At 40.7% G+C, this 22,678-nt stretch overlaps 1 protein-coding gene across 1 annotated transcript in view; it reads right to left on the minus strand.

Moving 5' to 3' along the window:
• Positions 1-22,678, minus strand: part of SORT1 (sortilin 1) — an 84,751-nt gene that overhangs the window by 42,947 nt on the left and 19,126 nt on the right. The window contains exons 2-3 of the mRNA XM_049765841.1: positions 5,861-5,920; positions 3,629-3,702 (exon numbers count right to left, since the gene is read on the minus strand). Coding sequence (XP_049621798.1) covers positions 3,629-3,702; positions 5,861-5,920 — 134 coding nt within the window. The remainder of the gene's footprint in view (positions 1-3,628; positions 3,703-5,860; positions 5,921-22,678) is intronic.

Consider the following 22,678-nt stretch of genomic DNA (forward strand, 5'->3'; position numbering starts at 1 on the left):
ACCAGGTGTAGCCCAAAAACTAAAATAAAAAAGTAAAATTAAAGTTTCCCAATAGAGCTGGGAAATAGTATGACAGATTGGGCACTTGGCTTGTACATGGCTAATCCACGTTTGATCTCTGCATCACACATGGTCCCATAAACCCTCTTAGCAGTAATCTCTGAGCACAGAGTCAGGAGGGATCCCTAAGTACTGTTGAGTGTGTGGCTCAAAATATGTGAATTTAAATTTACGAATATTTTATACAATCAATATAATGATTTTATAATGAAAGAGAAATTGCTATCAGGAAACATTTTATGATCACCAAGTTTCTTAAAGACTGGAGTTAATGAAGTTACACATTTTCTTTCTTTTTTGCAGGGGCTAACCACCCAGAAATGCTCAAGGGTTACTTCTGACTTTGCACTCCTGGAAGTGCTCAGGGGACCAAATGGGCTGCTGGGTATCAAAACTGGATCATATGTGTGCAAAGTCATTGTCCTACTTCAGGGGTGGCGAACAAGTTCGACACAAAGAGCCAAAATTTTAAACTGTGAGAGTCAGAGAGCCACACCAAGCAGTGACCTGCCAAAACAGACAAACACTCACACAAAAGCATATAATTTTAACGTTAATATATTAAACACATATTGCATTTTGCCATTTTGAGTGAGAGTAAAAATCCTGTTTGCTACCCCTGTACTAGATGTACTATCTCTCTGGTCCCACAAATTTTTCTTATAGAATTATTTCCCTTCCCCAAACAGGATACTTTTCTTCTGTATGAATAAGGTCAATTGTTGATCTAAATAATAAATGCGGGCCGGAGAGATAGCACAGCTGTAGAGCATTGCAGCCAACCCGGGAGTAACCCAGTTTGATTCCCAGCATCCCATATGGTCCCCCAGCCTGCCAAGGGTGATTTCTGAGCACAGAGCCTGGAGTAACCCCTGAGCACCACTGGGTGTGCCCCAGAAACCAATCAATCAATCAATTAAAAAATAAATAAATGCAATAAGTATATTGTAGTGTCTATCCAAAACAAATAAAATTATCAGTTTAAAAATTATAGTATAATTTTTTTCTATTTACTATAATTTTATAATTTTTATAGAAGGGTCTACTATGACAATGACAGCTGGAATTGATCACTCTGAACAAGGACTGGATGCTGAAGGGGTTAAAGTGGCACGCAAGGAATCCCTTCATTAACAATAGTTCAAACTACATGGTCAAAAAGAAAAGAGCGAGAGAAAGAGAGACAGAAAGAGTGAGAGGTAAAATGCCTGCGAGGGGAGGGTGGATGGAGGGAAACTGGGGACATTATGGGCAAGAAATGTGCACTGCACTAAAAAAATCAAAGTGTCTAATAGGAAAGAAGGAAAGAATAGAGAGAGAGAGAAGAAAAATGTATGCCTCAGAGACAGGAAGGGGTGTGGGCATCAAGGAGGGTGGGAGGAAAACTGGGGACATTATGATGGGAAGTGCGCACTGGTGAAGGTTACTGTGCACTGTATGATTGAAACTCATTATGAACAACTTTATCTGTGGAAAAAGTGTACTATGAATAACCTTATAACCATGGTGTTTAAATATAAAAATTATTGAGGGGCCAGGCATTTACCTATTCACTCATTTACTTAAGATGCACAGCCTGGGGTTGGAAAGATAATACAGCACATAAAGCACTTGCCTCGTACTTAGTCAACCTGGTTATATCCCAGCATCTCAAACGTTTCCCCAAGCACTGCCAGAAGTGATTCTGAGTACAGAGCCAGGAAGAACCCCTAAGCATCACTGGGTGTGGTTCCCCAAAATATGTGCAGCTTACGTGCTGTGTGCCAGTCATTTTGCTAGAAGCGAGAGAGCCCAAAGATGATCTAGATCCCTGCCTTTCTGGAGCACACAGTTCCAAGAAGGCAATTACTTCCGTGCTTTGTTTCAGAGCCACCCTAGAAGTGTTCAAGGTCTTACTTCTTGCTCTATGCTCAGGGGACCATATGTGGTGCCAGGGATTGAACCCAGGATCCCTGCAAACAAGACAAGCACCATTCCTACTGTACTATCTTTCTGGTCCCAACAATTACTTCCTGACCTACCTTTATTTGGGGGGAGTGTCACATCTGTCAATGCTAAGAAGTTACTCCTGGCTCTGTGCTCAGGGATCAGTCCTTGTGGGCTCAAGAGTCCATATAGGGTTCTACGGATAAAACCTAGAATAGGGCCGGGCGGTGGCGCTAAAGGTAAGGTGCCTGCCTTGCCTGCGCTAGCCATGGACGATCCGCGGTTCAATCCCCCGGTGTCCCATATGGTCCCCCAAGCCAGGAGCAACTTCTGAGCACATAGCCAGGAGTAACCCCCGAGCATTACTGGGTGTGGCCCAAAAATCAAAAAAAAAAAAACAACCTAGAATAGCCACAGTAAAGCAAGTGCCACACCCACTATACAATCTCTTTGACTGAGTCTTTCAGTCAACATCTCTGAACTGAAGTGCAGAAAGTGCTAGCTCAAGCTCAGGAGCAGCAACAATCAAATGTCATATCTACTGGGGTAGACAGGTGTGTTCCAACTTGTGGCTGGGTTCATTTCAGGATTAGATTTAGACCAAGACTTAAGTCCAATAAAGAATGCTGAGAAAGTACAATGACTCTGAGGAGATTCCATGGACCTAGAAACAGACTGATTCTGTATCATTTCACTGGGTAGCTCATGTTTCCTTAGGTCCCTTATGAGAAAACGTGATAAATCATAAATGAATGAGAGGGTAAATCAGTAATTTCTAGGATCAGCTAGTCTCAAATCTTATGGTTAAGAAAAATAACCTACTACTTAACCAAAATGCCCCTCTAAGAAGATAACTCTACATATTATGGATGTCACAGTATAGGTTATTATTGCCAATATATAAGGCAAAATATTTTATTTCAGGGATCTCAAAACCATTTCTAATTTCCTGATAAAAAGAAAAAATGGTTAAGTTTCACGCTACCCTCCTACAAATTAGTATATTTAAAGGGCCTTGCACACAGTCAACCTAGGTTTGATCCCTGGCACCCCATATGATCCCCTGAAATATCCAGGAGTCATTCCCAAGTGTAAACCAGGAGTAAACCTTGACCATTGCAATGTGTGGCCCAAAAACAAAACCCAAAACAAGATTTTTTTGTTTTGTTTTGTTTTTGGGCCACACCCGGTGGTGCTCAGGGGTTACTCCTGGCTGTCTGCTCAGAAATAGCTCCTGGCAGGCACAGGGAACCATATGGGACACCGGGATTCGAACCAACCACCTTTGGTCCTGGATTGGCTGCTTGCAAGGCAAACGTCCGCTGTGCTATCTCTCCGGGCCCCCAAAACAAGGTTTTTAAAGTTAATGCACACTTCTCTTTAGACTCTTCTTCCAGGTTTTATTAGTTTTGTCATGCAGTCATGTCAACTTAAAACCTCCTGGAAGAAGTAATTCTTCTTACATTTCTTTAGGTTGCTGGGGGAGATACTAAAACTTGTTCTGAGTGTAACAGTATAGTGAAATTTTGAGATGATCAGAAAACTTTCCATTTTAACTCCATCAAGTTAAGAAAGGGAGAAAAGTTATGTTTATACTGCATTACTCAGATAATGTCACAGCTATGAATACTATACATCTTACCTTCGATATAACTTGGACTGTCCAAAAGTCATAATTACCAGGGGCACATGGAAGGTAGTCAAAACCAAAATGACCTAGAGAGAGACAAAAGCAAATAGTCAATAAAAAAATACAACAGTGCAATGCTGGTTTTCAGTGATATAATTAAATTGGTATTGGAAAGACTGCCAATATCTCAGTCCTGCTTTGTAGTAACGCTTATAATAACACTTGCAATGATTCAATATCTCAACCCATTTTATCACAATGACCCCATCACCCATCATCTAATGTAAGGCAGAGCCCATCAACTACACATCACAACAGAGGAAGGATTTAACCCCTTTGTGTCAAAATCACTGTAGATAATTCTTAAACAGAATAATCTCTTTCTGTTTGCAAAAGTCAGATATTGTGGGAATCTAACTGTGATCACAGAGTCACACATATCTGTACTTTTATTTCCCCTGCTGAAATCCTTCCTTTCTTGGTTTTTGTTCAGAGTTTTTACTTTGGCTCTGTGCTCAGGGATCACTCCTTGCTGTAGTTGGGAACCATATGCAATGGTGAGGTTTGAACCAGAGTTGGTGGCAAGCAAGGCAAGCTCCTTATCCCCTGTACTATCTCGCCAAATGAAATCTTTTTTTAAGTAATTTTCTAGAGAAATATATGCATGAGGTGAAAAATGATAGTAAAGAGACCATTCTCCGTCATATAAGAAATCTTGGTGAGGGGGCTGGAGTACAGTGGTTAGATAGTACAGTGGTTAGGGCAACTTGCTTGCATGAGGCAAACCTGGATTCAATCTCCAGCATCTCATATGGTCCCCCTGTGCTCTGCCAGGAGTAAATCCTGGCTGTAGAACAAGAAATAACCCTGAGTATTACCAGGATTTTTATTCAAAATAAAAGCAAAAATAAACAAATAAAAAGAAATCTTGGCGATATAGCAACTCCTAGGGAAATTTAGATAATAAATTTAATAATTTAATAAATTTTTTTTTGGGAGGACTGAGCAGTGTTTAGTAGGTCAGGGGTCACTCTGGTCATATTTTGCTACTGGGCTGGTTCACTGTTAGGACCCTGGGGTATGGTGCTGGAGGCAAATCCACCAGACAAGGGTGCTGATGGGTCTCCAGTGTGAGAACATCAGACCTCAGAGGTCATGTGGGCCTATAGTGAGTAAGTATTTATTTATTTAATTAAATTATTTAATCATTTATTTAATCATCTCCCAGGCCACACAACTCAACTTTTAGAAGAAGCTGAGCCATGTCTGTCTGATGCTTCAAGATTCATTAGAATACATGAAAACCTTGCTGTTTTGAAGAAAAATGAATTTTCTTTGAGGACCGGACAGAGCTAACATGAGACTCAATGCTGTGATATGCACATTGCTGAATGCCAGAGTGTCAGAGCTGCAGCATACCCCTTGTCTGAAAGAGTCCCAGAGCCTAATAACATCAACCCAGCTCAAGACCTCAGACCAATGCAGCCTGAGCATCACCTTCCTCTGTGTGATGCCACATCCTGTAAGAGACAAAGAACTGAGTAACTGGCTTTCCATCCTTACCTCCACCCCATTCCTCTGTAGTAGGGGGAAGAACAACAGATGAAATAGAACTACCATGAGCCCAAGGATGCCACAGTCCTTTGATATTGATACTAACTGTGCCGATAGTGTCTAACTTCTCACATAGGAACAATATTGTCTAATGCTAACACAGGAACAATATAGCTTGAAGGAAATGTGCCATGAAGTGTACTGTGCAGTTTTTGCTTCCAGCAGGGCTTCTCCTAGCGTTGTGAGGTTCCCTTCTCAAGAGTCAGCACTCTCCCCTTTCTTCATGCCAAGTAGCTACCAAGGACTAAAAAGGTATCTGTCTTCCAATGGAAGGAGTGGTCACAAAATGTTCCTAGTCTAGAGCAAAACACCAAACTGACCACAAGCACAAACATGTATTTTTCTATGTGTTTATAGATTGGAGACACTTCCAGAAACTATCAACATTCCATGCTTAAGCAAGCAAATCTGCCATCTTCTTGCTGGGTGAATTAAAGGACTCAAAAATAGGGGCTGGAGTAATAGTGCAGTGGGTAGGGTGCTTGCTTCCGAGTTAAATCCCAAACCCCATTTGATACCCCTAGAATTGCCAGGAGTTAATTCTTGAGTTCAGAGTCTGGAGTAATGCCTGAGCACAACTAGGTGTGGCCCCAAAATAAACAAAACAAAAAGACTCAACATGTTACTTACCCCGGTGCTGTCTCCAACCCAAGACAAGGACACTGAGCCACTGAGATCATCAAAGACATGCTGTAAGGGAGAAGAGAGGACTATTTAGAAATGACATCTTTCTTTCGATCTCTAACGTCCTTAAATAATTTACAACACAACAGTTTCAAAATAATTAAAGTAATCATTAGGAAGATGTAAATTCCCAGGGCTGGGAGAGCTAAAACTTTACTTAGCCTGAATTAAAAATTACTCGGAAATCTAAATTTTTTTCTCATACAAAGTCAGCCAAACAGATGCATTTTTTTCACTGTACCAGATGGAAAGAAGGAATAATCCTAAGTGCTTTCTCCAAGAGAACTAAATATAAAGATACAGAAAGTATTCTTAGGCTGCTTTAAAACAAGAGATCACAGCCCACATTGACAGATATAATTGTAACTTAATCAGCATAATTTTAATTTTTCTAAGGAGCCTTCAGGGGATAGTTGAATAGCTAATAACTGGATTCCTTTTGCTTCTAGGCCAACTCATTCAAAGAGACAGGGGATAAAAACAGGGATAATTGCCCTTGCTTCACCTTTTCATTAAATAATAATGAGGATGATTAAGATAATAATAACTAAAGAACAATTTTATTGTGGCTGTGGTATGAATGATAAGAAAACTGGTGTACTATATTCAAACTATGGTAAATATGCTAAAATATAGTTATTATAGTCATTACAGATTGTAAACTTATATATAATATATATATCCACTAGGGAAATATAATAGAGGCATAATCATGCAAATACAAATCACATACTCCTATAACACAAGGTTAACATTATATATGTGTGTATAGAGTTATACTTTAGTCTCCACCATTTTTTAACCTATAAGGGTAAAAATAATTACAGAATGTGAGCTAGAGGGTAGAGGCAAGTAGAGTGTTTGCCTTGAATGAGATTGAGCTGGGTTCAATTCCCAGCATCCTATATGGTCATCTGAACACCACCAGAGTAATTCCTGGGTAAAGAGTCAGGAATAACCCCTAAGTGTGTGGCCAAGTGTGGCCCAAAAGCAAACAAACAAAAAAGGCAATAGGCACTGAGTAAAGTATTTTTAATTAATAAAGATTTTAATCAAATCACCATGAAATGATACACAGTTGCAAAGTAGTTCATGTTTGAATTTCAATTATATAAGTTCCAATATTCATCCTTTCACCACCTTGGTAAAATATTGATCCACAGAAAAATGTGTACAGTGAAAAAGGAAGAGCTTTCATTTTTCCTCTGCCAATGGCCAGTGACTCCAAGTTCCACTCCCAGACAGTTAATGATTTAGTATTTCTACTCATGCTTATCTGATGAAGATTTATCTCTACTAAGATTCCCATCTTGAACATGTCTTGCCTTTCCAAACACAGTAAACTTCTGTTCTTAGAAACAGAGGACATAGCTAGGCATCTGTTGGTATTCCTTGTACCTACCAAGATCCTTTGCATATTTAGTAAGCATTTGTTTAAAATGATTACATATCCTCCTCAACCCACAAACCCAATCTCAAAATAGAACATGTCTATAAATGGTGGAATGCCAACCACTTCATCAGCCAAGCCAATTCCAACAGAGAAGTCAGAGGAAATACTGCATATCTCATTTTCTCTGTGGTCCTCCACCAAGAATGGAACTTTGAGGCTTGCCGAATCTCTCGTTTACTTTCTGTAAATAGCACCACCAAGACCCCACTGAGACTTGCTCAGTGTTGGCTGGTTAACTCACAAATACTCAGGCAGAGTGTCTCAGCCTCTGCAGGACAGAAAGGCTATTCATACATCTGAGAAACAGAGTGGGGAAAAGAGCTCTGAGAGACAGCTGGAACCAGAAACTTCAAATCCAACACAGTTTATCTTCTCAGAGAGTCCACACTGAACAAGATGCAGTCTTCAGCACGAGTATTTATTTGGGGTCCGAAATGACATCAGTAAATCCCTTGAGAAGTAGATGATCCGGACCACCAAAGGACCACCAAAGAGACCACATGGGCTCAGCCATCAAATCATCGACTGTTTTTCTAAGGGAGTTTCTAGCACAGCAACTGATGAGGTTAAAAGGAAAATTCCAACACTGGAGTTCTGGGGCTGTGAACTGGTCTTGACAGAACTGGTTATGAGCCCATCAGTCCCCACAACGTGGCTCACTTTTCAGGCAATGCTTCACATGCCCATATCAGCACTGCACTGGCACGCCTTTCTTTTGCTACTGCCAACACCCAGGAGAAGTAGGAGGAAGAGGTGGAGAAGGAGGAGAAGCAGGAGCAGGAAGAGGAGGAGGGAGGGAAGGAGGAGGAAGAAGGTTATTAGAAGCTACTAGCTACTTTGGCTTCACAATTCAAAGGATAACTGACTTCAATCCTCCTTCACCTCTAAAACATGGACCAGATTCATTAACTATACTGCCCTTAATTCTGCTTTCCACGGTATTCTCAATAATAAAGTAACTTTTCCTTTAGAAAATAAGCACACTCATTAAAAAGACTCTACCCAAAAACTGCAACTTCTTTTTATACAGTTCAATCTTTGATATTCTTTTAATATCTCCTACTAGTGAAAGTAAAAGAGACAATAAAGGGATAATATGTGACCACAGACTAAAGCTCAGCTGAAAGGAAAAGCTCCTGTGAAAGAGATACAAATCCAGGAGGTTTGGGGGATGACATCATTGTAGGCATCTATGGAAAAATAAACTCAGATGTCCAGAGAGGACTGATGACGGATCAAGATTAGGAAACAATTCACCTGTGTTAGCAAGACAGAAAAGAGCAGGGCTGCAGAGTCGGAGTCGGAAGTACAAAACAAACAAACAAACAACAAAAAAAACCTGAGGAGTCAAGAGTCAAAGCATTTATCTACCGGCTCCACAGCCCTGGAAATGAGTAGACATGTAAAAATCTACTTTGACAGTATTTCTTCTTCTAGGCAAGATAGGGTAATGGGGATCTAGTATACTCTGCCATCTAAAACAACTGAAAAACACAAAACACATGAAACCATAGCTCAAGACACATTCAGACAGAAAAGGATGCCATGAAGAGAATTTCCAGATCACAGTGCAAGGAAGAGGTATCAAGACAGAGTACCCAGAAGCCTGCTGCATTCAAGAGTTGAGTGGTTGTCTGGGGTTTCCAGGGAGGGGAACTGGAGAGGAGCAAGAACTCTATAGATCTGTAGATTGGAGCTCTCCCATCATGCTACTGTCTTCCACTCAGTGCTGAAGAGCACAGGCTCCTGGGGAAACTACCTGAGACCAGGGAAACTGCCATTTGGATGAACTAAAGGCAAAAATATGTGTGTCTCACACAGAGTAGAAATAATTCCTGTCTCTGACAACATAAATTACAAGGAATTGGAAAGTATTCATAAAACCTGTACCTTAGTAATGAGAAAAATTAAGCTTACAAACTTTTGTAATCTTTCCCCCCCAAACTTTTGTAATCTTGTCTTTAAAAGTTTAAAAGCAATACCTACCCACCCTCCAAATCCAACTACTGCCAAATAAGTTATGTCCCAAAACAAAGTTCAAGAATTTTTTTAATAGAACTAAAAAAATATCCAGGACTCAACACTATAAAATTGGCAGTGCCCTACATTCCATTTAAAACCAGGCATAAAAAGAAACAAAACAATATTCCTCTGAGGAGAAAATCAATCAAAATGATGCAGAAATAACAGATAATATAACAGGCCAAGATATTAAAACATTTAAAAACATTAAAACATTAAAAATAAAGTATTACAATGTAGGGATGTATCTCAGTAGTGAGGACTTGCCTTCCATATGTTGAGGTCCTCAGTTCAATCCCTGCAAAACACACACACACACACACACACACACACACACACACACACTATTGTAGCTGGTATAAAAATTACACTGGGTAGGACTAACAAGGCAATGCAAAAAAAGCTCCTAAATAAACCTGAAGATATAAATAAAAATTGTCCAAAGTTAAACATAAAGAAGAGAGGGTAAGAGAGACTGTACAGTAGGCACATGCCTTGCATGTGCTGACCTGAGTTCAATTTCTGGCATCCCATATGACTCCCCAATCCAGGAGTGATTCCTAAGTACAGCGTCAGGAGCAACCCTTGAGGACTGCTGGGTGGGGCCCCCAAACAAAACAATAATGGGACCAGAGAGATGGTACAAAGGGTAATGCACTTGCCTTGCACACAACTGATCTAAATTCAATCCCCAGCATTTCAAATAATCCTGGAGCACAATAGGTATGACCTCTGAGTGCAGAAGCAGAAGTAACCCCTGAGTATTGCCAGGTGGGGCCCCAAAATATATTAACTGAAAATTAACTGAAGGGGCTGAAGCTATAGTACTGTGGGTAGAGCTATTCTAGGGCTACCTAGGGCTATCCTCCATTATGCATGTACATGTATGGCCTGAATTTGATCCCAGGTCTCCCATATAGTCCCCAGAGACTACTAGGAGTAACTCCTGAGCACTACTGGATGTGTCTCAACACCCCCCCAAAAACCTGTAGAACTTCAAAGAATCTATTATGTATATAATATTGAAATGTCTAGAAGATGACAAGAATAAAAAATAAAATTGAGGGGAAAATAGCTACAATTTCCCAAATTTAATAAAATATATTATTAACCCAGAAACTGATAATACTCACAACAGCCAAACTCAACAAGCAAAATTAAAACTATACTAAGGAGGCTGGAGAGATAGCACAGTGGTAGGGCATTTGCCTTGCACACAGCTGACCCAGGATGGACAGTGATTCAAATCCTGGCATCCCATATGGTCCCCCATGCCTGCCAGGATTGACTTCTGAGTGCAGAGCCAGGAGTAACGCCTGAGCGCTGCTGGGTGTGATTCCTCCACCCAAAAAAAAAAAAATCTATACAAAGGCACACTGTATTCAAATTATTTTTGTTGTTTGTTTTTAGTTTTTGGGTCACACCTGGTGGTGCTCAGGGGTTACTCCTGGCTCTGCTCTCAGAAATCGCTCCTGACAGGCTTGGGGAACCATATGGTATGCCAGGATTTGAACCACCATCCTTCTGCATGCAAGGCAAATGCCCTACCACTATGCTATCTCTGCGGCCCCAATATATTCAAATTGTTTAAGACCAGTGACGTAAATCTTAAAACCATACAGAAGAAAGGCTAAAGTAAAAGGGTGCTTGCCTTGCTGTAGCTAAACCCAGTTCATCCCTTAGCACTCCATATGGTCCCTTAAGCCTGCCAGAAGATACCCATGAGTGCAGAACCAGGAGTAAACCCCAAGCATTGGTATTTCCTGTCATTCCTCATATAAGCCTTAAACATTTTAAGTGCTAACTATCATATCATGGCCACATGGGGTTTCTTTCTATCCTTCACGGTCAGTAAAGAAATTGTTAGATGAGTATATATTCTTGGGTGTTCACACATATAATAATGAACTTAAACCATCTTCTCCTTTACATTGAACTGACCACTGATTCCATGTTGTCAAAAACTGGGGAAAATTTCTGCTCTTTAACAAATCCAAGAGTTGAAGGCAAGAGAGATAGCACAGCGATAGGGCATTTGCCTTGCACTGTAGCCAATCCAGGACGAATGGTGTGGTTCAAGTCCTGGTATCCCAGGTCCCTGAACCTGTCAGGAGTGATTTCTGAGTATAGAGCCAGAAGTAACCCCTGAGCGCCACCAGTTGTGACCCAAAAACAAAACAAAACAAAACAAAAAAATATCCAAGTGTTTAGAGATATTAGTCAGGAGAGGACTGCAGAAAAGAGAAACTAAAATATTTGATGAAATAAGCAATGATGAAATGATGGCAAATGGAAGTTAGTTCTACAGAAGCAGAACATGGTGGTATATTTTTTAATTTTTTTTTTTTTGTTTTTTCGGGCCACACTCGTTTGATGCTCAGGGGTTACTCCTGGCTAAGCGCTCAGAAATCGCCCCTGGCTTGGGGGACCATATGGGACGCCATGGGATCGAACTGCGGTCCTTCCTTGGCTAGCGCTCACAAGGCAGACACCTTACCTCAGCGCCAACTCGCCGGCCCCAGTACTTTTTAATTTTAAAAGATGAAACACATTGTTTATATTAATATTACCAACTAGTAATGGCAGATGCCATTACTGAAGTAAACTAACAATTAGACTATCAGAGATAAACAAGTTAAGGTGAAAACAGAAGGAATACAATAAGAGAAGAAAATGCATGGGGGGGGGGCCGGGCGGTGGCGCTGGAGGTAAGGTGCCTGCCTTGCCTGCGCTAGCCTAGGACGGACCGCGGTTCGATCCCCTGGCGCCCCATATGGTCCCCCAAGAAGCCAGGAGCAACTTCTGAGCGCATAGCCAGGAGTAACCCCTGAGCGTCACAGGGTGTGGCCCAAAAACCAAAAAAAAAAAAAAAAAAAAAAAAAAAAAGAAAATGCATGGGGGGAAAAGTACTTCTCCTTGAAATACCAAAAGAAAGTTGAGATGAAGCCATGGAATCATTTATCACACAGATACGGCTTCCAGTGGTTTATTCAACTGTGTATAATCAACCAGTAAGCTCTGGTTCAACAATCCCAGTTACTGCAACTAAGATGGATAAAAGAAATATGAGCAAGGACAAAGTGTTGTAGCCACAAAGAACTAAAAGGCAAAATAATCCCCGTAGGAAAAGAAGAGCCCTCAAACCTCCCATTCAGTATCACAAGATCTCACAATATAAAACTACTGAATATACACAGAAGAGAAGAACAACCAGGCAGTGAGGACATCAGTCAACAGATGACAGAGTGAATGTACCTCAAGCACTATTAGAAAAAAAAGATATTAGATGTTGTATACATGGAATGAAACAAAAGAGGTGGGGGAGAGACGAAACGTAATTTCTGGTAAACAACAGCTGTATTCCACTGTATTCCACAGTTAAAGGGTAGATTATTGACCACAATGAGAGTATGATCTGGTCACTACATTCTGTTAAGCAGCTAAATATAAGATCTAGAAGGTCAAAACTGAAACCACGCTTTAAAAAAAAAAGACAAAACACAGTGTATAACAATTCAAAAGTCAGTATCCAGAGAAATATAGTGATTCCTATTCCTATTCTAGGATAGGAAACTCAGGAATCAAGAGTTTGAGACTAGCCATGTCTGGGCTGGAGAGATAGTAAGATGGATAGAGTGTTTGTCATGCACACAGCCAACCCTAGTTCAATTCCCTGTACCCCACATGGTCCACCAAGTGCTGCAAGGAGTGATTGATTCCTAAGTGCATAGCAAGAAGTAACCTTTGAACATCAGAGGGTGTGACCCCACAACAAAAAGCAATTTAAAAAAGACAATGTAGAATGTGGGCTTGGTTGTATCAGGAACAGATGAGCTGAAATGTGTCACTTCTAGAAAGATTTATTAACTCTTAGCACAGTTACTGGCACAGGAATAAACAGGACTGAGCAATGGAACAAAACAAATCCCAAAAAAGAACAAAGTTAATTTTAGCATAGGATAAAAGTTAGCATTTCAACTTGATGATAAAGAAAAAGTGCTAGGAAATCCCAATTTTGTTTGTTTGTTTTCATTACAAACCTTTAATTTTATTATTTTTTTAAAATTTTATTTTATTATTTTTTTCAGTAGTAGTAGAGAAATAGTACAGAATATAGTGTATTTGCATTGCACATTGTGGTCCAGTGTTCAATCCTCAACATTCACTATGGTCCCTCAGACCTGCTAGAAGTAATTCCTGAGCACAGAGCCAAGAATAAGTTTTAAGCACCTCCAATGTGGCTCATAACAAACAAACAAAAGTTATAATAAAATGATTAAAGTTATTCTCTTTAGAGGCCAAGACATTTCAAGCTAATAATATAAATTAAAATGTTGATATGAAAGAATAAGAGTAATCAATTATAGATTTACAATCAGAAATAACAGAAGGCAGAAATATGAAATGTAAATCAGTTCTAAATATTAAAGATGGTAAGTCTGTGGAAAAAAGTAAACCAATGTAAACACATTCTATTGTTTTCTTTTTCTAGATGTAAGTAAAATATATTATTTTTTCTTTATTTTTGATTTAGGCTGATATTCTGTGTGCTCAAGGTTTACCCTGGTCCTGCACTCAGGGATCACCCCTGGCAGTGTTTAGGGAACTATTTGTGGTTTCACAGCTCAATCTTAAATTGGTTGCATGAAAAAAAATAAAATTTTATTTTATTGAAACCACTGTGGCTTACAAAGTCCTTCATAGTTGGGTTTCAGGCATACAATATATTAGGGCCAATCACACCACCAATGTTGCTCTCCCTCCACCATGTTCCCAGAGTGTATCCTATACCACCACCCTTTGCCCCCCAGCCTGCCAGTATAACAGGGTCATTTTAAGTTTAGATCGTTAGTTTGGGTCTTTTAATCCCATTGTTGTTGACTTTGGGTTGGATATTTAATTCTGTCTTTTTCTTTTTAACACCACCAATGCACCTGAGACCACTTGGCCCCTGGCCCCCATACCTTCATATTGTGCTTTTCCTCCTCCACTCAGTTTCTTTCCTTCTTCTCGCTATACTCTGGGGCCTAGGGTGTTTGAGACAACTCCCATTTAGACCATTGCATTTCTTCATGCAGTTATTCTAAATACCACATATAAGTAATATCATTTTGTATTTATCTTTCTTCTTCTGGCTTACTTCATTTGTTGCGGCAAATTGCATAATTTCATCATTCCTTACAGCTATGTAGTATTCCATTGTGTATATGCACTACATCTCCTTGATCCACTCATCTGCTGTTGGACATCTAGGTTGATTTCAAGTCTTGGTTACAGTACTGAGTGCTGCAATAAATAGCAATCTGCATACATCCTTTTGGATAAATAGGAAAACCCAATTTTGGGGCAGAAAACTAAAAGCTAAATTCATAATTCCTGGGGCCGGTTAGATAGCATGGAGGTAAGGCATTAGCCTTACATGCAGAAGGATGGTGGTTCGAATCCCGGCATCCCATGTCGTCCCCCGACTCTGCAAGGAGCAATTTCTGAGCATAGAGCCAGAAGTAACCCCTGAGCGCTGCTGGGTGTGACCAAAAAACAAAGAAGACATGTAAATTCATAATTCCTTTCTTATCACTACTCCCAAATAAAGTCCACCACGAGCAAAGATTTAAACATTTTTTAAAAGATTCTAGTGTTTTAGAGAGATAGTATAGGGGTTGCTTTGCAATTTGCTGATGCAGATTTGCATCCCCAGTACCCCAGAAGGGAACCCGAGCATCCTCAGAAGCGAACCCTGAGCATACAGACCCAACCACAAAGTGTGGGTCAAAAATAAATAAACAAAAATCCTAGAAGAGTGAATATTTACCTTAAAATAATTATAAAATAATACAAAAATAAGAATAATAGAATGATTGTTTGTCTATGTAAAACATTTTAAAGAGGAACCAGAGCAATAGCACAGTGGGTAGGGCATTTGCCTTGCATATGGCTGACCCAAGTTCGATCCCTGGCATCCCGGATATATGGTCCTCTGAGCCTGCCAGAAATAATTTCTGAGTGCAGAGCCAGGAATAACCCCCGAGCTCCGCTGGGTATAGCCCAACCCCAACCCAAAACAAACAAACAAAAATTTAAGGGACAATTGTTTTGCATGAAGCTGACTTGGGTTCAATCCCCAGCAACTCACTGTATGATCCCGGAATTGTTCCAGGAGTAAACCCTGAACTCTGCCAGATGTGACCATAAACAAACAAACGAACAAACAAGACTTGGAGGCAGGAGAGACAGCTCATTGGCAGGGCTTTTTCTTTGCACTGTAGCGGATCCAGGATGGAAGGTGTGGTTCGAATCCTGACATCCCTTATGGTCCTCCAAACCCGCCAGGAGCGATTTCCGCTTTTGCATAGGCACATTAAAATGGGAAAATACTATATATACAGGCAAGTTCTTATCTAATAGAGATAAGAACACACAAATCCTGTAATGCAGTGGGGCCTCACACCTTGAACATGGTCATAAAGACCTGGCTCAGGCCTCAGAAGAATGGGCATTCTCCATTCACCTCTGAACCAGAGATGCCATCTACGAAACAACCAGGGTTGTCTATAACATCACCCGGAAGCAATCCTCTTACCAGGGAAGACCTATTGCTGCTCTGACATCGACCTACTCAAAAGAGACTTCCCTTAACACCGAGAAGACTTAATAACAACCTGCTTTCAGGGCAGGGCTATCTGCATTGCCCTCTAATTGTGAGGTGAAACTAGAGGGCGTTCCACATCATCCTGACTTCATTGTAGGATATGCAAAGGTTCCAGGATCTTTAACTACAGAAACCTGACACCAACAACAGCGACTGGGGGTGGGGTGGAGAGGTTTATTGGCACTAGAGACAAAGACTTGGGTTGGACAACCTAGTATGCCTGGAGCCTAGAAATGGTCTTATGCCAGAAAACTTCAGGGATAAGGTCTCCTTGTATTTAGGCCAAGGCTTTTCCTTTCCATGTCCCCCATATTTTGCTGTACCTATGCAAACAACAATTGCCACTCTAACACTGTTTTTGCTTTAACTTTTTAACTTTTTTTTTTTTTTTTTTTGTGGTTTTTGGGTCACACCCGGCAGTGCTCAGGGGTTATTCCTGGCTCCAGGCTCAGAAATTGCTCCTGGCAGGCACGGGAGGACCATATATGGGACGCCGGGATTCGAACCGATGACCTCCTGCATGAGAGGCAAACGCCTTACCTCCATGCTATCTCTCCGGCCCCTAACTTTTTAACTTTTTGTTTTTCACTTATCCTTAAAAAAAAAAAAAAAGAAAAGCTTATTAAACCTTCTGCTAGGCTTTTAAAAACAAAAAAAAAATTATTTTTATTTTTTGTTTTTGGGTCACACCTGGCTATGCTCAGGGGTTACTCCTGGCTGTCTGCTCAGAAATAGCTCCTGGCAGGCACGGGGGACCATATGGGACACCTGGATTCAACCAACCACCTTTGGTCCTGGATTGGCTGCTTGCAAAGCAAACGCCACTGTGCTATCTCTCCGGGCCCAAAAACAAACAAAATTTTTAAAGCAAATCTATCAAAGAGAAGTGGAAAAAAAGAATTATTGTACTACAAGGGTAACATAATGTTTTCAAATAATAAGAAAATGACAAAGACCCCAATAGAAAGAGGTGAAGGGCAAGAACAAGCATGTCATAAAAGGACACTTAAGTGGCTGTACATGAAAAGCTACTGAATCTCAAGAAGAATTGAAAGTAAATCAAAGACAAAATGTAATGACATTTATTTACTTATTTTTTTGGGTTTTGTGTCACATGTGGCGGCGCTCAGAAATCACCCCTGGCAGGCACAAGCGACCATATGGGATGCTGGGATTTGAACTACCGTCTGTCTTGAATCAGCTGCGTGCAAGGCAAACACCCTACCGCTGTCTATCTCTTCCGCCCCTGTAATGACACTTTTGCAGCTTTCAGAGAAGCCTGACAAAGTACCTGGTGAGGGTGTGGCTAACAGAAGCACTGTGTGCACTTGTCTGTGTGTTTGGGGGTGCGGAGACCAAAGCTACACCTTGTCGGAGAACTATTTAATGGATATGAATAAGAACTGGAAGGATCTGGGGCTGGCGAGGTGGTGCTAGAGGTAAGGTGTCTGCCTTGCAAGCGCTAGCCAAGGAAGGAGCGCAGTTCCATCCCCCGTTGTCCCTTATGGTCCCCCCAAGCCAGAGGCAATTTCTGAGCACTTAGCCAGGAGTAACCCCTGAGCATCGAACAGGTGTGGCCCGAAAAAACAAAAACAAACAAACAAAAAACAAAACTGGAAGGATCTGTATCATGGGAACTAGCATTCCCACTTTTAGAGATGATTGCAAGGGGGATAATTTAGAAATATATTTTAAATGATGTTGTATATCTAGATGTAAACAACTTTTATTTTTTGTTTTTTTTTTGGGGGGGGGGGAGTGGGTCACACTCAGCAGCACTCAGGGGTTACTCATGGCTTGATTTTAAGAAATCGCTCCTGGCATGCTCGAGGGACCATATGGGATGCCGGGATTCGAACTACCAACCTTCTACATGAAAGACAAATGCCTTACCTCCATGCTATCTCTCCGGCCCCTAGATGTAAATAACTTTTGCTGTCACACTGAGCACTTATATTACAGGCTAGAAACTGCTAAGCATCATGCACATAGTACCATTTTATTCACATAACCACCTCAGAGAAGTGTCTGTTCATTTCTTCTCCCCATTTTTTTATGGTGTTTTTTGGTTTTGTGGAGTTAACCTTTGTGAATACCTTGTATTTCCTAGATATCAAATCTTTATCTGGTATCTTTAGTGTAAACATTTTCTTCCACTCAGTTAGCCGTCTTTTAATTTCAGCCCTTGTTTCTTTTGCCATAAAGTAACTTTTTAGTTTGATGTACTCCCTTTATTCAGATTTGATGCTCTAGCCTTTGCCATTGGTATCCTATCATCAAAGGCAGGGGTCTTAAAACTTTTTAAAGTGGGGGCCGGATTACGGTTGCTTAGAGAGCTGGAGGGACGGACTATATGAGCTACTAATTCCTACTCACACTGCACATATCTTATATAAATAAAATAAAAGCCATTTATAAATAGACAGATCACGCACCAGTATTTCAATGGGAACTGTGGGCCTGCTTTTGGCTAATGAGATGGTCAATGTCCGGTTCCATATTTGTCACTGCCAGCCGTAACAAGTGATGCAAGTGGGCATCAGTTAATCTTGATCTGGTTGGAGATTTCAGATGTTTCATTCTTGAAAAAGTCTGTTCACAGGCATAAGTGCTACCAAAGATGGTTACCATTTTGAGTGCATGGTTCCTGATATTTGGATATACACTGAGTGTATATGCTGGCAGGTATCTCGGCAACCAAACAGCGCTCACTGCTGGCAGGCCGGATCAGACTCCTCTGCGGGCCGCATGTGGCCCGCGGGCCGTAGTTTGAAGACCCCTGATCAAAGGCTTCTTTTTTTTTTCCTGGCCACACCCAGTGACGCTCAGGGTCCACTCCTGGCTATGAGCTCCTGGCTTGGAGGACCATATGGGATGCTGGGGGATCGAACCAAGATCTGTCCTAGGCTAGTACTCAAAGGCTTCTTTGAGGTCTGTCTTGGATTGTTCTGCCTGTTTTCCTGAATGAACTTTATGAATTCTGGTCTAATCGCAAGGTCTTTAATCCTCTTTGAATAGACTTTTGTGTAAGGTGTGAAATATGGATTAATCTTTAATTTCTTACATGTAAATAACTTAAGTCGTGTAGTAAAACAGTAAACTAGGGGCTAATGAGAATATTTTTGGCATTTTCAGGCATAAAATGATACTTGGGGCTGGAGCAATAGACAAGCGAACAGGGCATTTACAATGCATGCAGTCAACCTGAGTTCAATCCCTGGCATCCCCCAAGCACCACCAGTAGTAATTTCTCTGTGTTAAGTCAGGAATAACCTCCTGAACATCACTAGGGGTGGCCCAAAAAAACAAACAAAAAGAGAATATACAATCTCTCATATATGTTTATAGTTATAAAATATCTGAGGACTAGGATCTGATCCTCAGTACCACGTGGTCCCAGAGAAGCATGAAGTACAGTCCCAGTTAGCTCTGAGTATTGCTGGGGTATCCTTGATTTCCCCAGCACTATTGGTCTGAACAGGTCTACTGCAACAACTAACCACCAGACCAATTATCAACAGATTTGGTCCCCAAGCCCTGGAGCACTACTGTGAGGCTTCCCTTAATTAATAAAAAATTGGGAGGAGTTATCTGGAAAGATAGTATTCAAAATGCTAATAGGCTAAGAAGATGTTCAAAGAGCTAGGGACCATACTTTGCATGCAGGAGCCCTGGGATTAAATCCAGCTTCACGTGGTCATACAAATAAATACTGGTGAGTGTGGCCCAAAAACATACAAAGAAGTTAATAGCAACTGTCAGGAGTGGTAGAATACATGATGATACTTTTTTCTTTATAGGTCTTCTAAAGTGAGCAAATTGCCTCCCACCCATATCAGTTATTTGCTTCTGAAAGGGTGCAGTGAAAGGTAAATATGGAACATGTTGCTTTGGCTTCTAATATGCCAGTAACAGATATAGTATAGATTACAGAGTTATTAGTAGGTCCAATGAGTTCAGGTAGGTATACTCAACTCAGTGGGTGTCCACTGAAAAACTAATCTTTTCTGAGTCATATTCAGAGTTTTTTGCTCATTACCTGTTGAATTTTTCATTTTCCAGAGGATAAAACAATCATTTCCTTACATTTCCAGACTTTCCCAGAGAAGTCTGATGAATAGAAAATCACTGGCTGGCTTTCTATTTACACTGACTGTTTGAGCTCATATTAGAAAATGTGGAACAACTTGTATCACCTTCTCAAAATACACAACCCCCTGCGCCACACAAATAGCTGATGACAGAAGATACATCGACATCTATTGCCTACTTCTGGGGGCTCCTCCTAGGTTGGTGCTCAGGGATTGCTTCTGAAGGTGCCTAGTAGCCCACAGGATACCAGGGATAGAAGCTGGGCTGCCAGCGTGCAAAGCAAATGCTCTAGCACTTTTAGCCAGTTAGCACCCTCAACTCTTACTGTTTACAGTTAAAGCAATAAGGTGCAAAAATTAGACCAAAAATGAACACAAGGGGCCTGAGAGATGGCATGGTGGTAAGGCATTTGCCTTTCATGCAGAAGGATGGTGGTTCGAATCCCGGCATCACATAGGGTCCCCTGAGCCTGCCAGGAGCGATATCTGAGTGCAGAGCCAGGAATAACCCCTAAGTGCTGCCGGGTGTGACCCAATACCCCACAAAAAAAGAACACAAATGATCATATGGACCAGAGTGGGTAGGGCACTTGCCTTGCAAGTGATTAACCTGGATTTGATCCCCAGCATTCTTTATGGTCCCCCAAGCAAAACTAGTAGTGATCCCTGACCACAGGAGTAAGCCCTGAGTACTTCTGGGTGTGACCCAAATAAACAAAAATAACTAAATGTGTTATATGGTAAATTTCTAGTTGTATCTACAAAAAAGAGAACCATGGCAAAACATAGTTCTTTATGAAAATAACTCTTACCATCTACTTAAGCCCAAAGCTGAATTCAATACTACTATGGCATGAAGTAGTAAAAAGTGGTCCTAAGGCTTGGTATAGCTTGGAAAAACTCAGATGAATTGTCTGCCTCTCAGGGTTATTACACCTAATCAGAAAATAAACTATGGTCATTTCTTCTTCCCACTTTTTTGGTGGGGTTAGATGTTTTTTTCCATAAGTTCCGTCAGCACCTTGTATATCTTAGATATTAACCCCTTATCTGATGGGTATTGGGTAATTTCTCCCATTCTGTGGATGGATTTTGTATCCTAGGCATTATTTCCTTTGAGTTGCAAAAGTTTCTCAGCTTAATATAATCCCATCTATTTATCTCTGCTTTCACTTATTTGGACAATGATGTTTCCTTCTTAAAGATGCCTTTAGTCTCAAAGTCATGTCCTCAAAGAAGGAATACAAATGGCCAAAAGGCACATGAAAAAAAATGTTCCACATCACTAATCATCAGGGAGATGTAAATCAAAACAACAATGAGGTACTATCTCAAGCCACAGAAACTGACACACATCAGAACAAGAACAATCAGTGTTGGTGGGGATATGGGGAGAAAAAGAACTCATTCACTGTTGGTGGGAATGCCGTCTAATCCAGCTTTTATGGAAAACAATATGGAGATTCCTCAAAAATCCTGGAACTTCAGTTTCCATATGATCCATCTAGACTACTCCTAGTATGTATATCACTCCCTAGGAACATAAAAACAATACAAAAATGCCTTCTGCACACCTATCTTCATTGTAGCACTATTTACAATAGCCAGAATCTGGAAACAATCCAGATACCCAACAACAGATGAGTGGCTAAAGAAACTGTGGTACATATACACAATGGAATACTATGCAGTTGTCAGGAAAAATGAAGTCAAGAAATTTTCCTACATATGGATGGACATGGAAACTATTATGCTAAGTGAAATAAGTCACAGGGAGAGAGATAGAGACAGAATAATCTCCTATTAGTAGGATTTAAGAAAAACAAAAGACATTATTGTAATAATACCCAGAGATAACAGAGATGAGGGTTAGAAAAACTGGCCACGATATGAAGCTTACCACAAAGAGTGGTGAGTGCAATTAGAGAAATAACTGCACAAACAACTATCATGACAATGGTAGTGAGAGAAATAGAATCCTGTCTCAAATACAGGCAGGGGGTGGGAGAGGTAGGAGATGGGGGCATTGGTGGTGGGAAGTTGCACTGGTGAAGGGGGTATTCTTTTTTTATAACTGAAACCCAACTACAAACATGTTTGTAATCATAGTGCTTAAATAAAGATAAATTAAGAAAAGAAACTAGGGGCCGGAGAGATAGCACATAGATAGGGTGTTTGCCTTGCATACAGAAGGACATTGGTTCGAATCCTGGCATCCCATATGGTCACCTTTGCCTGCCAGAAGTGATTTCTGAGCATAGAGCCAGGAGTAAACCCTGAGTATTGCTGGGTGTGGGCCCCCCCTCCAAAAAAAAAAAAAAACAAAGCAAGCAAACAAACAAAGACACTATCAAGCAATTAAAGAAAAGGAGTGAACTAAAGCAGCCTTTCTACACATGCAGAGCAGCACAAGTTCACAGACCAGCAGCTGAAGACTAATGAACTAAAGCACCATCCCTGCATATGTTCCTTCTCCAACAAATGTATCTGTGCACCTGCCACATGGGGCACTTGGGAAACATTAGTTACAACACATATCTGGGTTCGTG

This window comes from Suncus etruscus, chromosome 19 (assembly GCF_024139225.1).
Source record: "Suncus etruscus isolate mSunEtr1 chromosome 19, mSunEtr1.pri.cur, whole genome shotgun sequence".
NCBI lineage: Eukaryota > Metazoa > Chordata > Mammalia > Eulipotyphla > Soricidae > Suncus > Suncus etruscus.